Genomic DNA, 14,042 nt, shown 5'->3' with positions numbered 1-14,042 from the left:
TTTGCTTACCTCGATGATGTCCTCATCTTCTCAGAAATGCCAGAATTACACCAGTGGCTCTTTACTCGGGTTTTCAAATGTCTTGCTACTTACTGCATTGTCCTAAACATGTCAAAGTTTGTATTTGATCAGTCAGAGGTGACTTTCTTGGGACATGGCATTTCATCATAAAGCTTGTGCCCACTATCAGAAAAAGTCGAGGCCCTATTAAACATCAAATGACCAGCTACAGCAAAAGAGTTGTGCAGATTCCTTGGCATGCTCAATTTTTACTAATGTCATCTGCCACATGCCGCTGAAGAGCAGGAACCACTCATGACTGTCCCAAGGTGAAGGGCAAAGCATTACTGCAGTGGACCCCAACAATGATCGATGCATGTGAGGCAACCTAGAAGACTCTTGCGGATGCTGCACTCCCTGCACACCCTACCACAGATGCGCCCCTGGCATTAGTTACAGATGCGCCCCTGGCATTAGTTACAGATGCCAGTCAAATAGCAATTGGAGTGGCAACTTCGGAAATGTATCGGTGACACATGACAACCCCTTGCCTTATTTTCATGTAAACTGACACCAGCGCAGCAAAGATGGAGAGCATACGATCATGCCACATATGCAGCAGTAAAGTACTTCTGCACCCAACTGGAAACAAGAACCTTTACCATGTACACAGATCACAAGCCACTCACATACACCTTCCTGCTAAACAACAACAAGTGTTCGCCATGGCAATTTAGCTAGCTGGAATATGTAATGCAACTCTCGACTGACATACAACACGTCGTCTCAGGCCTCAATAACATGGTGGCTGACTGCTTGTCTCAGGTTGGCTGGTCACAGAGACTGTCAGCCTTTCACACTTATGTGATGTGTAACAGATGGATCAGGAGCTCTGTAACCTTCTGCATGATACACAGACTGGTCTACAACTGAAACTGGTCATCGTACCTGAAGCAAACACACAACCCTATTGCAACACTTTCACTGGAAGAAACCACCCATACATGCCAGCAGGACTATGGGCAAGTTAATTTTCCATGGCGTACACCACCCCTGCCACCCAGGCATCAGAGCATCAGTGAAACTCAGTGCCTCCCACTACATTTGGCAAGCTATCCAAAATGGTTGTTGGCAGTGGGCCCGCTCTTGCATAGCATTCCTACAAAGCAAGATTATATGGCATGTGTATGCACCCATTGGCAACTTTCTGAAGATCACTGAGAGATTTGCCCACATTCACCTACACATTGTGGGACTCCTGCCACTGTTAGAAGGATGGCGATACCCATTACAATTATTGATAGATTGATGTGTTGTCCTGAATCAGTACTTCTGCTGATACACTGGCAGCAGCATTTATGGCGCAATGGGATTGAAAATTTGGTTGTCCACTACATATAACAATTGATAGAGGGTTCCAGTTTGAATCTGAACTTTTCATACAGATGGGCAAATTATGTGATGCTACACACCATCTGACCACAAGCTAACACCCAGCCAGCAATGGGACGGTGGAGTGCTGGCACAGCTCCTTGAAAGCAGCGCTAACATGCTACGATACGAATCAGGCCACGGCCTTACCACTCGTACTTCTTGGCCTACAAACAGTACACAAGCCAGATCTCGATGCCTTATCGGCAGATCTTGTTTATGGAGAGACACTCTGTCTACCAGGGAAAATTGTTCAGTCAAGAGCATCGTTGGCAGACCTTTTACGTCAACCCAAATTAATAACTTGACTCAGAGAACACATTGCTGAAATGCGACCTTAACTGGTGCCATGACATGGTTCAGATTCCTCATTTGTGCATAAAGAATTAACAAACAGCACACACATCATGCTTCAACAAGATGGGGTTGAAGCACCTCTCACACTGCCATATACGGGACCTCATCATGTTCTCACCAATATTGATAAAACAATGGACATCCTGCTACAGTACAAATGCAGTGCAGTCTCCAACAATAGTGTGAAGCCCACATTTGTGTTTGCTGACTCTTTTGATACACCCCCACCTTCTACAAGCAGACAACTGCCTTTCCCTCCTTCTATGATCAAACCACCATCTGATGAACTGCTGGTGCCTCAGCTGCCATGCCAAACACAGTCGGGCCGGCACTTCAATTTTCCATCAAGATTTCTCAATGGCATCAGGGCTGATGGAAGGAGATGACACTCTGCTTCTACTGGGAAGGCTGATGTGGCAACAGTGAAGATCACATGTCCCGCAGCATGATCAGGTGATTGCCAAGTTACATCAAAGAAGTTCACATGCTCGCCTGTGCTGGGACTCTGACATGCGTGCTTATTACGTGCCTAAGAAGAGATACTATTGAACTCTGTAGCTTTAGTTTTTAATATTATTATTCTGTTGTTATCTGCATGGAGACAAATTTTCTTATCCTCTTCATTTCCAATAAACGTTCCTGTTCTCAATGTACACAACTTTCCTTTACGTAGTTGAAAGTGGAGAGTTTTTTGCTATGGAAGAGAGAATAATGCTCACATTTGCTGCATGTTGTACACCAATGTATTACATGCAATTTAGTGGCTTTCTTATACCCCTGAAACATAAGCTTCAGTTCCATCCTTGCTCTTCAACATTCCAGAAGAAGTTTATATTGCCATGTGACTCTAGTAGCTATGTCTTAGATTGTCCATCAAGTCAAGAGGTGGATGGAACAGTGTGCCCTATAGCCTATGCTTCTATTCAATTAACCAAGACTGAGAGGAACTATTCCACTATACAGCAATGCCAATCCTGGTATGTGGCATTAGGTACTTCTGTTGCTACTTGTATGGAAAATGCTTCAAAACGTTAACTGATCATGCACATTAAAATGGTTTATTGATCTGAAGGATCCAACTATCTGCCTTACCCAATGGACATTACATCTTAATGAAATGTACTTCTGTTGCTACTTGTATGGAAAATTCTTCAAAACATTAACGGATCGTGCACATTAAAATGGTTTATTGATCTGAAGAATCCAACTATCTGCCTTACCCGATGGACATTACATCTTAGTGCATTTGACACTGAAGTTACACACTGTCCCAGAAAAACTCATGGTAATGCAATCAACTTGACACATAAAGTGTACATAGCAGAGCATTTGGAATTTCAGCAAACAAATACCAAAAAGTGCAGGACACTGTCCCTGACACAAACACAGTTCTGTGCCCATATGAGGAAACTGTATAAACAGACTAAAGGATAGGTGACATGCACTATCTGTTCAAAAAGTTCCAAGACTTTTTTTTCCCTGGCATATAAGTGACATCAGTGCAGTAACTATGGTGAAACCTTGAACTAACAACAGTAAACAAAAGAGGTGCATTTGACCAGTCACTTGTGAACAGGTACTGTTAAGTAGTAGATATGTGGCATTAGGTACTTCTGTTGCTACTTGTATGGAAAATGCTTCAAAATGTTAACTGATCATGCACATTAAACAAACACTTGCTCACATTTGCTGCATGTTGTACACCAATGTATTACATGCAATTTAGTGGCTTTCTTATACCCCTGAAAGATAAGCTTCAGTTCTATCCTTGCTCTTCAACATTCCAGAAGAAGTTTATATTACCAAGTGATGCTAGTAGCTATGCCTTAGTTTGTGCGTCAAGTCATAACTTAGTCATTTCCATAGTGTGTCAACATTGTTGTGTCACAAATCAGAAAGAGCAACGTCTCTAAACCAAATGTTCAAGACATTCTCCAGAATGTTTTGAAGAAGAGAATAGTGTGTACAAAATTTGTTCCACACATCCTGACTCCAGAACAAAAACAATGACATGTAGAGCCTGCGTCAACTTATTGAAATGCAAAGCACAGATAATACTTCTCTGGAAAAAATCTTCATGGGTGATGAGACCTGAAGTTATCAATATTAATCTAGCAAAAGATGACAAACTGCAGCAATTCAAATGAAGTGTCAATGCTTTGATGACATAATTGACAATGTTGTCAATGTGATACATGAGTTGAACAACATCCCAAAGGACTTTTATTATTGTTTCACACAGTTCTATGAAAATTCTGTGCATTGTACTCAAGTGGTGGGAGAGTATGCAGAACACCTTAAACATGAAAACCATCATCTTAACTTTTCTCTATTTTTTGTGAACATAGTCTCACAACTTTTTAGACTGAAGAGTTATTGTCATACCAGTGAATTTATGGGGTGAAATGTTGAGACACACCCACAATTTTATCCTGGCAGGACATGAAGGATAGTGAGGTATGGTGTGATGAGTTATGGAAAACTAAATCATTGGTGGCAGACCTCCACAAACAAATATAGAGCAAAATGTGAAGAACTGCATAAATTGTGTGCAAAGGAGAAAAGTTAGTCATCAGCAGATCCCCTTGCAAAGTCTATCATATGTAGGTCAAACTTTTCAACTACTGGCATGGATGGTCTAGGATCAGCAGGATTTTATGTACTGAACATCAGTGACAACTTTTATATATATATATCACGCACTGTTTGAAATTGAACAAAACTGTGCCTGGAGACATACCGGTGCGTCCTAACTCAAATCATTCATGGACCGCTGATCAAGCAGTTTGAGGCCTATATATATTGGGACCACCTAGCAGAACTTCATGAAAGTGTAAGGCAAACAGGTAATAAGATGAACATCAATGAAAGTTATGAGGTTTAGTCGAATAAAGTAGGTGTTGCTGAGAGAATTAGATTACAAAAGGAGATGCTGAATGTAATAGGAGGTTTTGCTATGTGGGAAACAAAATACCAGATGGTGGCAGAATTAGAGAGGATACAGAGCGCTGACTGGAAATGGCAAGGAACATTTCTAAAAAAGATAAATTTGTTAACATCAAAAGCAGATTTAAATGTTATGGATTTGTTCCTGAACGTATTTGTCTGAAGTGAAGCATTGTACAGAAGTGAAATGTGGATGATAAACAGTTCAAACAAGAAGAAAGTGTGGCACCACAGAAAAATATTGAAGAGTAGAAGGATATGTTAGCTAATTAATGAAGAGTTACTGAACTGAAGTGACATGAAAAGAAATTTGGTACATGCCATAACTAAAATAAGGAATAGGTTGATGTAGGAATAGTTAATATGGTGGTGGAGGAATGTGTGCTGTGGCACTGTGCAAGGTATGGAAGGAGAACAAAATCTGATTACAGTAAACAGCTTTGAGCGTAAGTAGTTTGCAGTAGTGATGCACAGAAAAATAGACTTGTACAGGACTGGACTAGTGTGGAGTGCTGCATAAAACCAGTCTTCAGACTGCAGTCCATAACAATAACATTAAGTCTAAAATTAATGTGAATACTAAAGCATTATATGAAAGTTCCCACATACAATCATCTCAAGTAATTGACCCAAACTTGCCTCTCACCAGTTTTGAAGCTTCTGTAAACAAAATACAATCTCCACCTCATTTCCTCACAGTTCAATCCCCCAAGAAAATGAGTAGACAGGAGATTAAGTCAAAATTCAAAACACAAATATTCAACATTATAATGCAACCTTAACTTACGGAAATACACTGGCAAAAAGCAAGAGTCCAACAGAGATCCTGAATGAACATCAAGTATGTATGTTTCTCTCTCTCCTGCTGCCATACTGACATCCACATTACACAATGTAGTTCTGACTTGGCACTACAAATTTGGCCACGACTTTTAGCAGGAGACAGGATGGAATGTCATCATGGTGGAGGCATCATGAGACTTAGCTGTGAGCTCAGTTACCACATCAACTATTTCCCCTGTTATCTTGCTACTTTTCCTGGCTCAAAAACAAGTGTCACTGCCTTCAGAACTACAGTTGAGCCCTAGAACTGCACCACTGCCACCACTACGAGCCAGTGCACTGTAACTGTCATATCATGCTCTAACCCAGCTGGCTTTGCAGCCTTGCAGACGTCTAAGGCTGCCACTACATCCATGGCAACATATCTAGGACTGAAACTTTCTGGCAGATTAAAACTGTGTGCCCGACCGAGACTCGAACTCGGGACCTTTGCCCTTCGCGGGCAAGTGCTCTACCATCTGAGCTACCGAAGCACGACTCACACCCGGTACTCACAGTGAGTACCGGGCGTGAGTCGTGCTTCGTAGCTCAGATGGTAGAGCACTTGCCCGCGAAAGGCAAAGGTCCTGAGTTCGAGTCTAGGTCAGGCACACAGTTTTAATCTGCCAGGAAATTTCATATCAGCGCACACTCCACTGCAGAGTGAAAATCTCATTCTGGAAACATCCCCCAGGCCGTGGCTAAGCCATGTCTCCGCTGTACCGTTTCTTTCAGGAGTGCTAGTTCTGCAAGGTTCGCAGGAGAGCTTCTGTAAAGTTTGGAAGGTAGGAGACGAGATACTGGCAGAAGTAAAGCTGTGAGTACCGGGCGTGAGTCGTGCTTCGGTAGCTCAGATGGTAGAGCACTTGCCCACGAAAGGCAAAGGTCCCGAGTTCGAGTCTCGGTTGGGCACACAGTTTTAATCTGCCATGAAGTTTCATATCAGCGCACACTCTGCTGCAGAGTGAAAATCTCATTCTGGATATCTAGGACTGTCAGGTGTCCATTCTTGTACATTTGTGATAATATGGGCATCAATTTGCCGATGGCCATAAAAAGTCTTGCTAGCTTCTTCAACTTCAAATACAACACCACTGACATCAGCTTCAGCACAAACATTGTGGCAAAATGGATTCCACCCTACAACCCCCGAGTCTCTTAACTCATCAGAAAAACAAGATTCAACACTTCAAGCTTTATACAGTCATTTGGAGGTGGGTGCTGTATCCATGGAGATAAAGAATGATACAGAAGAGCAGCCCAAAGAAGCTGCACAACTTCAGGATGCACTACAGCAAGAAAGTACGTCACTGCCAAAATACCACCTACAGCGTGTTATGAGAGCTTCATTCCTCACAACATAGAACCCAAAAAGATGCAGCACAAACCACCCATAGCCTTGCTCTGGTATTCCCTGGGGGATATTCATTGAAATTCCACATGGAACTTGATACAATTGACCTCACAATTCACAGACTTTGTTTATGGACTCTATGAGGAGTAGTGCTAGCTTTTCTCTTGATATATTTACACAAAACACTGGAGTGTTTCCTGGCATAACTAGAATAAGAGACAGTAGCACAATGCAGTCATTACAGGAGCAATTATGACATATAAAATTTATTTATTGTGCTCTATATTAATATTTGTGTCTGTCGAATACAAATAAATGTCTCCCGATGCAAACATAAACAATAATGCAAACATAAACAATAGGAAACTTGAAAACATAAACAAATGAAAATATGATGGATTTGAGAACAAAAGCCTTCTGCCTTAAGTGTTAAAATATTTGAACAATGTTAGTGTGCAAAATGTTACAAATACACGTTGCTCTCCAACAAAAATATCTGGAACACTATAAACATTGCACATGTTTGCTATGTTACACATAGAAAAATTCTTCTAATTTTAAAAGTGTTATTTACCTCTGCCATAGCTGGGTAAAAAATGACTCCTCATCTCCTCCTCTTTTTCCCTTACCAAACTTTCTTCTTAGGTGTCTACGAGCAAATTTAAGAAAATTTTCTCTTGATCTAAGTATATGGTTGTAAAGCCATACAGCCCTCTGTTGTGCTCTTTGAGGATAATAGTAGCCCATAAACCACTGCCTTAGACGTAATACATATGGCTCAATTATTGCCAAAATAAGACATAGCAGTACTATAAACCCTGAAAAAAGTATTAAATTTATTTTAATATATAGCACACACTTGATTAAATTTTGCATTATTCTGTTTGAATTCAAGCATGATGGATATTTATTTTCAGAGTTATTTATGAGATAGATGTAATTCAAATATAACAAAATGTCTGAGTGTTTACCTGACAATTGCATGAACTTCTTTAATATTTTACATATCCAGCGTAAATTTAGCATGTTTCAAATCATTAAGTGTAAAATGGATCAGTTCACTCTCAGTCTGAATGACTTTATATTTTGAAACAGTGGAAAGTCAGGTTAGAATATTAGTAATACACTCCTGGAAATTGAAATAAGAACACCGTGAATTCATTGTCCCAGGAAGGGGAAACTTTATTGACACATTCCTGGGGTCAGATACATCACATGATCACACTGACAGAACCACAGGCACATAGACACAGGCAACAGAGCATGCACAATGTCGGCACTAGTACAGTGTATATCCACCTTTCGCAGCAATGCAGGCTGCTATTCTCCCATGGAGATGATCGTAGAGATGCTGGATGTAGTCCTGTGGAACGGCTTGCCATGCCATTTCCACCTGGCGCCTCAGTTGGACCAGCGTTCGTGCTGGACGTGCAGACCGCGTGAGACGACGCTTCATCCAGTCCCAAACATGCTCAATGGGGGACAGATCCGGAGATCTTGCTGGCCAGGGTAGTTGACTTACACATTCTAGAGCACGTTGGGTGGCACGGGATACATGCGGACGTGCAGTGTCCTGTTGGAACAGCAAGTTCCCTTGACGGTCTAGGAATGGTAGAACGATGGGTTCGATGACGGTTTGGATGTACCGTGCACTATTCAGTGTCCCCTCGACGATCACCAGTGGTGTACGGCCAGTGTAGGAGATCGCTCCCCACACCATGATGCCGGGTGTTGGCCCTGTGTGCCTCGGTCGTATGCAGTCCTGATTGTGGCGCTCACCTGCACGGCGCCAAACACGCATATGACCATCATTGGCACCAAGGCAGAAGCGACTCTCATCGCTGAAGACGACACGTCTCCATTCGTCCCTCCATTCACACCTGTCGCGACACCACTGGAGGCGGGCTGCATGATGTTGGGGCGTGAGTGGAAGATGGCCTAACGGTGTGCGGGACCGTAGCCCAGCTTCATGGAGACGGTTGTGAATGGTCCTCGCCGATACCCCAGGAGCAACAGTGTCCCTAATTTGCTGGGAAGTGGCGGTGCGGTCCCCTACGGCACTGCGTAGGATCCTACGGTCCTGGCGTGCATCCGTGCGTCGCTGCAGTCCGGTCCCAGGTCGACGGGCACGTGCACCTTCCGCCGATCACTGGCGACAACATCGATGTACTGTGGAGACCTCACGCCCCACGTGTTGAGCAATTCGGTGGTACGTCCACCCGGCCTCCCGCATGCCCACTATACGCCCTCGCTCAAAGTCCGTCAACTGTACATACGGTTCACGTCCACGCTGTCGCGGCATGCTACCAGTGTTAAAGACTGCGATGGAGCTCCGTATGCCACGGCAAACTGGCTGACACTGACGGCGGTGGTGCACAAATGCTGCGCAGCTAGCGCCATTCGACGGCCAACACCGCGGTTCCTGGTGTGTCCGCTGTGCCGTGCGTGTGATCATTGCTTGTACAGCCCTCTCGCAGTGTCCGGAGCAAGTATGGTGGGTCTGACACACCGGTGTCAATGTGTTCTTTTTTCCATTTCCAGGAGTGTAGATTGCTGCTACTCACTGTAAAGAGAACATGCTGAGTTTCAGACAGGGCCAATGAGAAGACTGTTACACACTTACAGCCACCCACATACACACACACTTTCCTGCAAGCAGTCATACTTGATACAAACATGATCTTTTATCTCTGGCCACTTTAGTCAGACTGGCCAGCTAGCAGTCTGGTTAAAGTGGATGGGGACAGTGGTCTTGTGCGCATGAGGTGTGTCTGCTTATGTGAATGTGTGTCTATTTTCCCTTTCTTTTCTGCAGAAGGCTTTGGCTGAAAGCTAAGTGAGTAACAGTATTTTTGTGGTGCCTGTCTGCAACTCAACATGCCATTTTTATGGTGAGTAGTAGTCTATTCTTTTCATAATTGTTGCCTTAACATTTTGTCATTCTAAATTCTGAGGTTTCATGCTTGCTTGCAGAAGGAGCGAAGACAGCATAACAATAAGTAATGCACCACACATAACAGTACTGATATGACACCAGCAACTGTTATGGACGGTAAAGCCAGCCAAAGGACATAAAATAGATTACAAACATCTGTCAGTGATACTTGATTGCTAATGAAACAAATGACGATACTTGTCAGAAAAAAAATCATGGCAGCAGACCCCAACAAATGAGGGCATGAAATTCACCAATGCCTGTTCAAGGAAATGGGTATACTAACTAATGCTTTCCAGTATATTTGTTCCTTAATTAAAACATCTCATTTTCATAATAACAGATCAGTTCATGGTATCAGTACTAGAAATAAGAATAGTGTTCATAAAGATTTAATGGCACTTACTTTGGTCCACAAAGGCATCCATTATTCAGGAACAAATGTTTTCAGTAATTTGCCAACAGCCATAAAAAGTTTAACTACAAATGCTTAGTTTATATGGAGCATATGGGATTTATTGCTGGGGTATCCTTTTTATTAGACTGACGAATTTCTTATTACAACTGATTTCTGTATCTATTATTAATAATGTCAGATAATGTGATTGTTAAATAGAATCAGAGTTCTGTGCATCTCCATAGGCAGCATTGTGAAGTGTTGTTTTCTATTTGATTGCTTGTGGTTACAAGAGTGCAAGTATTATCGCGTGCAGTATACTGTACATTTATACATTTATATGTTTCGTGACAAGTGTATTGTTACCTATAAAATGAAAATATGTTTAAGATTTTTTACTTATTCCACACCCAAGATTGTTGCACTTTGGGTATTTGGAAGGGAATTAACACTTGTTTCTCTCTCTCTCATTATTTATTAATTATTCTTGTTCTGTGATATGTTCTACATCCTTGAAGTGCTCCTCACTGTGGCTTTATGGAACAAAAACTATATCTGATCTATTGGTGTGAATACAGTATGAAGAGTAACTGTAGTAAGATGTTCATTTTATTTCTCAAAATGCTTTCTGTTTCGTAAGTAGTTTGATCAGCGGTAATGGAACATTAATGAATTTATCACTGAAATTCTATATGAGATGAGATACTATATGTAAGGCACTGTTCATCACATCAAATGGTACATTTAAAATTCACATATTTTGTATTCTTTGAGATTTATTTGAGTTTATTACTTCATTTCTCCACACAGAGAGTAAGGGTATGTGGCATTGTTAACTCTGAGGGACAGATAAAACTATATAACAGGTAACGTTTTCTTTCTCTATGTACAATGGTGCCTGTGCAAGCGGGTGCGTGTGCTCATATGTGTGTGTCTAGATTACTACTCCAGCCACATTCCAATTCAAAGTGGTGTTACCTCACAGTACAAGCACGGAAAGTGGTTACAGAAGATGTTGTCACATCCTGGTATGACAGCTTGCTGTTGTTGTTGTTGTTGTGGTCTTCAGTCCTGAGACTGGTTTGATGCAGCTCTCCATGCTACTCTATCCTGTGCAAGCTTTTTCATCTCCCAGTACCTACTGCAACCCACATCCTTCTGAATCTGCTTAGTGTATTCATCTCTTGGTCTCCCTCTACGATTTTTACCCTCCACGCTGCCCTCCAATACTAAATTGGTGATCCCTTGATGCCTCAGAACATGTCCTACCAACCGATCCCTTCTTCTGGTCAAGTTGTGCCACAAACTTCTCTTCTTCCCAATCCTATTCAATACTTCCTCATTAGTTATGTGATCCACCCATCTAATCTTCAGCATTCTTCTGTAGCACCACATTTCGAAAGCTTCTATTCTCTTCTTGTCCAAACTATTTATCGTCCATGTTTCACTTCCATACATGGCTACACTCCATACGAATACTTTCAGAAATGACTTCCTGACACTTAAATCAATACTGGATGTTAACAAATTTCTCTTCTTCAGAAACGCTTTCCTTGCCATTGCCAGCCTACATTTTATATCCTCTCTACTTCGACCATCATCAGTTATTTTGCTCCCCAAATAGCAAAACTCCTTTACTACTTTAAGTGCCTCATTTCCTAATCTAATTCCCTCAGCATCACCCGACTTAATTAGGCTACATTCCATTATCCTTGTTTTGCTTTTGTTGATGTTCATCTTATATCCTCCTTTCAAGACACTGTCCATTCCATTCAACTGCTCTTCCAAGTCCTTTGCTGTCTCGGACAGAATTACAATGTCATCGGCGAACCTCAAAGTTTTTATTTCTTCTCCATGAATTTTAATACCTACTCTGAATTTTTCTTTTGTTTCCTTTACTGCTTGCTCAATATACAGATTGAACAACATCGGGGAGAGGCTACAACCCTGTCTTACTCCCTTCCCAACCACTGCTTCCCTTTCATGTCCCTCGACTCTTATAACTGCCATCTGGTTTCTGTACAAATTGTAAATAGCCTTTCGCTCCCTGTATTTTACCCCTGCCACCTTTAGAATTTGAAAGAGAGTATTCCAGTCAACATTGTCAAAAGCTTTCTCTAAGTCTACAAATGCTAGAAACGTAGGTTTGCCTTTCCTTAATCTTTCTTCTAAGATAAGTCGTAAGGTCAGTATTGCCTCACGTGTTCCAGTGTTTCTACGGAATCCAAACTGATCTTCCCCGAGGTTGGCTTCTACTAGTTTTTCCATTCGTCTGTAAAGAATTCGTGTTAGTATTTTGCAGCTGTGACTTATTAAGCTGATAGTTCGGTAATTTTCACATCTGTCAACACCTGCTTTCTTTGGGATTGGAATTATTATATTCTTCTTGAAGTCTGAGGGTATTTCGCCTGTCTCATACATCATCCTCACCAGATGGTAGAGTTTTGTCAGGACTGGCTCTCCCACGGCCGTCAGTAGTTCCAATGGAATATTGTCTACTCCGGGGGCTTTGTTTCGACTCAGGTCTTTCAGTGCTCTGTCAAACTCTTCACACAGTATCATATCTCCCATTTCATCTTCATCTACATCCTCTTCCATTTCCATAATATTGTCCTCAAGTACATCGCCCTTGTATAGACCCTCTATATACTCCTTCCACCTTTCTGCTTTCCCTTCTTTGCTTAGAACTGGGTTTCCATCTGAGCTCTTGATATTCATACAAGTCGTTCTCTTATCTCCAAAGGTCTCTTTAATTTTCCTGTAGGCGGTATCTATCTTACCCCTAGTGAGATAGGCCTCTACATCCTTACATTTGTCCTCTAGCCATCCCTGCTTAGCCATTTAGCACTTCCTGTCGATCTCATTTTTGAGACGTTTGTATTCCTTTTTGCCTGTTTCACTTACTGCATTTTTATATTTTCTCCTTTCATCAATTAAATTCAATATTTCTTCTGTTACCCAAGGATTTCTACTAGCCCTCGTCTTTTTACCTACTTGATGCTCTGCTGCCTTCACTACTTCATCCCTCAAAGCTACCCATTCTTCTTCTACTGTATTTATTTCCCCCATTCCTATCAATTGCTCCCTTATGCTCTCCCTGAATCTCTGTACCACCTCTGGTTCTTTCAGTTTATCCAGGTCCCATCTCCTTAAATTCTCACCTTTTTGCAGTTTCTTCAGTTTTAATCTACAGGTCATAACCAATAGATTGTGGTCAGAGTCCACATCTGCCCCTGGAAATGTCTTACAAATTAAAACCTGGTTCCTAAATCTCTGTCTTACCATTATATAATCTATCTGATACCTTTTAGTATCTCCAGGGTTCTTCCATGTATACAACCTTCTTTCATGATTCTTAAACCAAGTGTTAGTTATGATTATGTTGTGCTCTGTGCAAAATTCTACCAGGCGGCTTCCTCTTTCATTTCTGTCCCCCAATCCATATTCACCTACTATGTTTCCTTCTCTCCCTTTTCCTACACTCGAATTCCAGTCACCCATGACTATTAAATTTTCGTCTCCCTTCACAATCTGAATAATTTCTTTTATTTCATCATACATTTCTTCAATTTCTTCGTCATCTGCAGAGCTAGTTGGCATATAAACTTGTACTACTGTAGTAGGTGTGGGCTTCGTATCTATCTTGGCCACAATAATGCGTTCACTATGCTGTTTGTAGTAGCTTACCCGCATTCCTATTTTCCTATTCATTATTAAACCTACTCCTGCATTACCCCTATTTGATTTTGTGTTTATAACCCTGTAGTCACCTGACCAGAAGTCTTGTTCCTCCTGCCACC

The 14,042-nt window shown here is 41.7% G+C and overlaps 1 protein-coding gene across 1 annotated transcript in view; it reads right to left on the bottom strand.

Annotated features, from left to right (window-relative positions):
* LOC124777570 (DC-STAMP domain-containing protein 2) overlaps positions 1-14,042 on the bottom strand; it is a 254,458-nt gene that overhangs the window by 10,521 nt on the left and 229,895 nt on the right. Inside the window, exon 11 of the mRNA XM_047253029.1 lies at positions 7,485-7,728. Coding sequence (XP_047108985.1) covers positions 7,485-7,728 — 244 coding nt within the window. The remainder of the gene's footprint in view (positions 1-7,484; positions 7,729-14,042) is intronic.

Source organism: Schistocerca piceifrons, chromosome 1, assembly GCF_021461385.2.
Source record: "Schistocerca piceifrons isolate TAMUIC-IGC-003096 chromosome 1, iqSchPice1.1, whole genome shotgun sequence".
Taxonomy (NCBI): domain Eukaryota; kingdom Metazoa; phylum Arthropoda; class Insecta; order Orthoptera; family Acrididae; genus Schistocerca; species Schistocerca piceifrons.
This window is presented reverse-complemented; position numbering and strand designations above follow the sequence as displayed.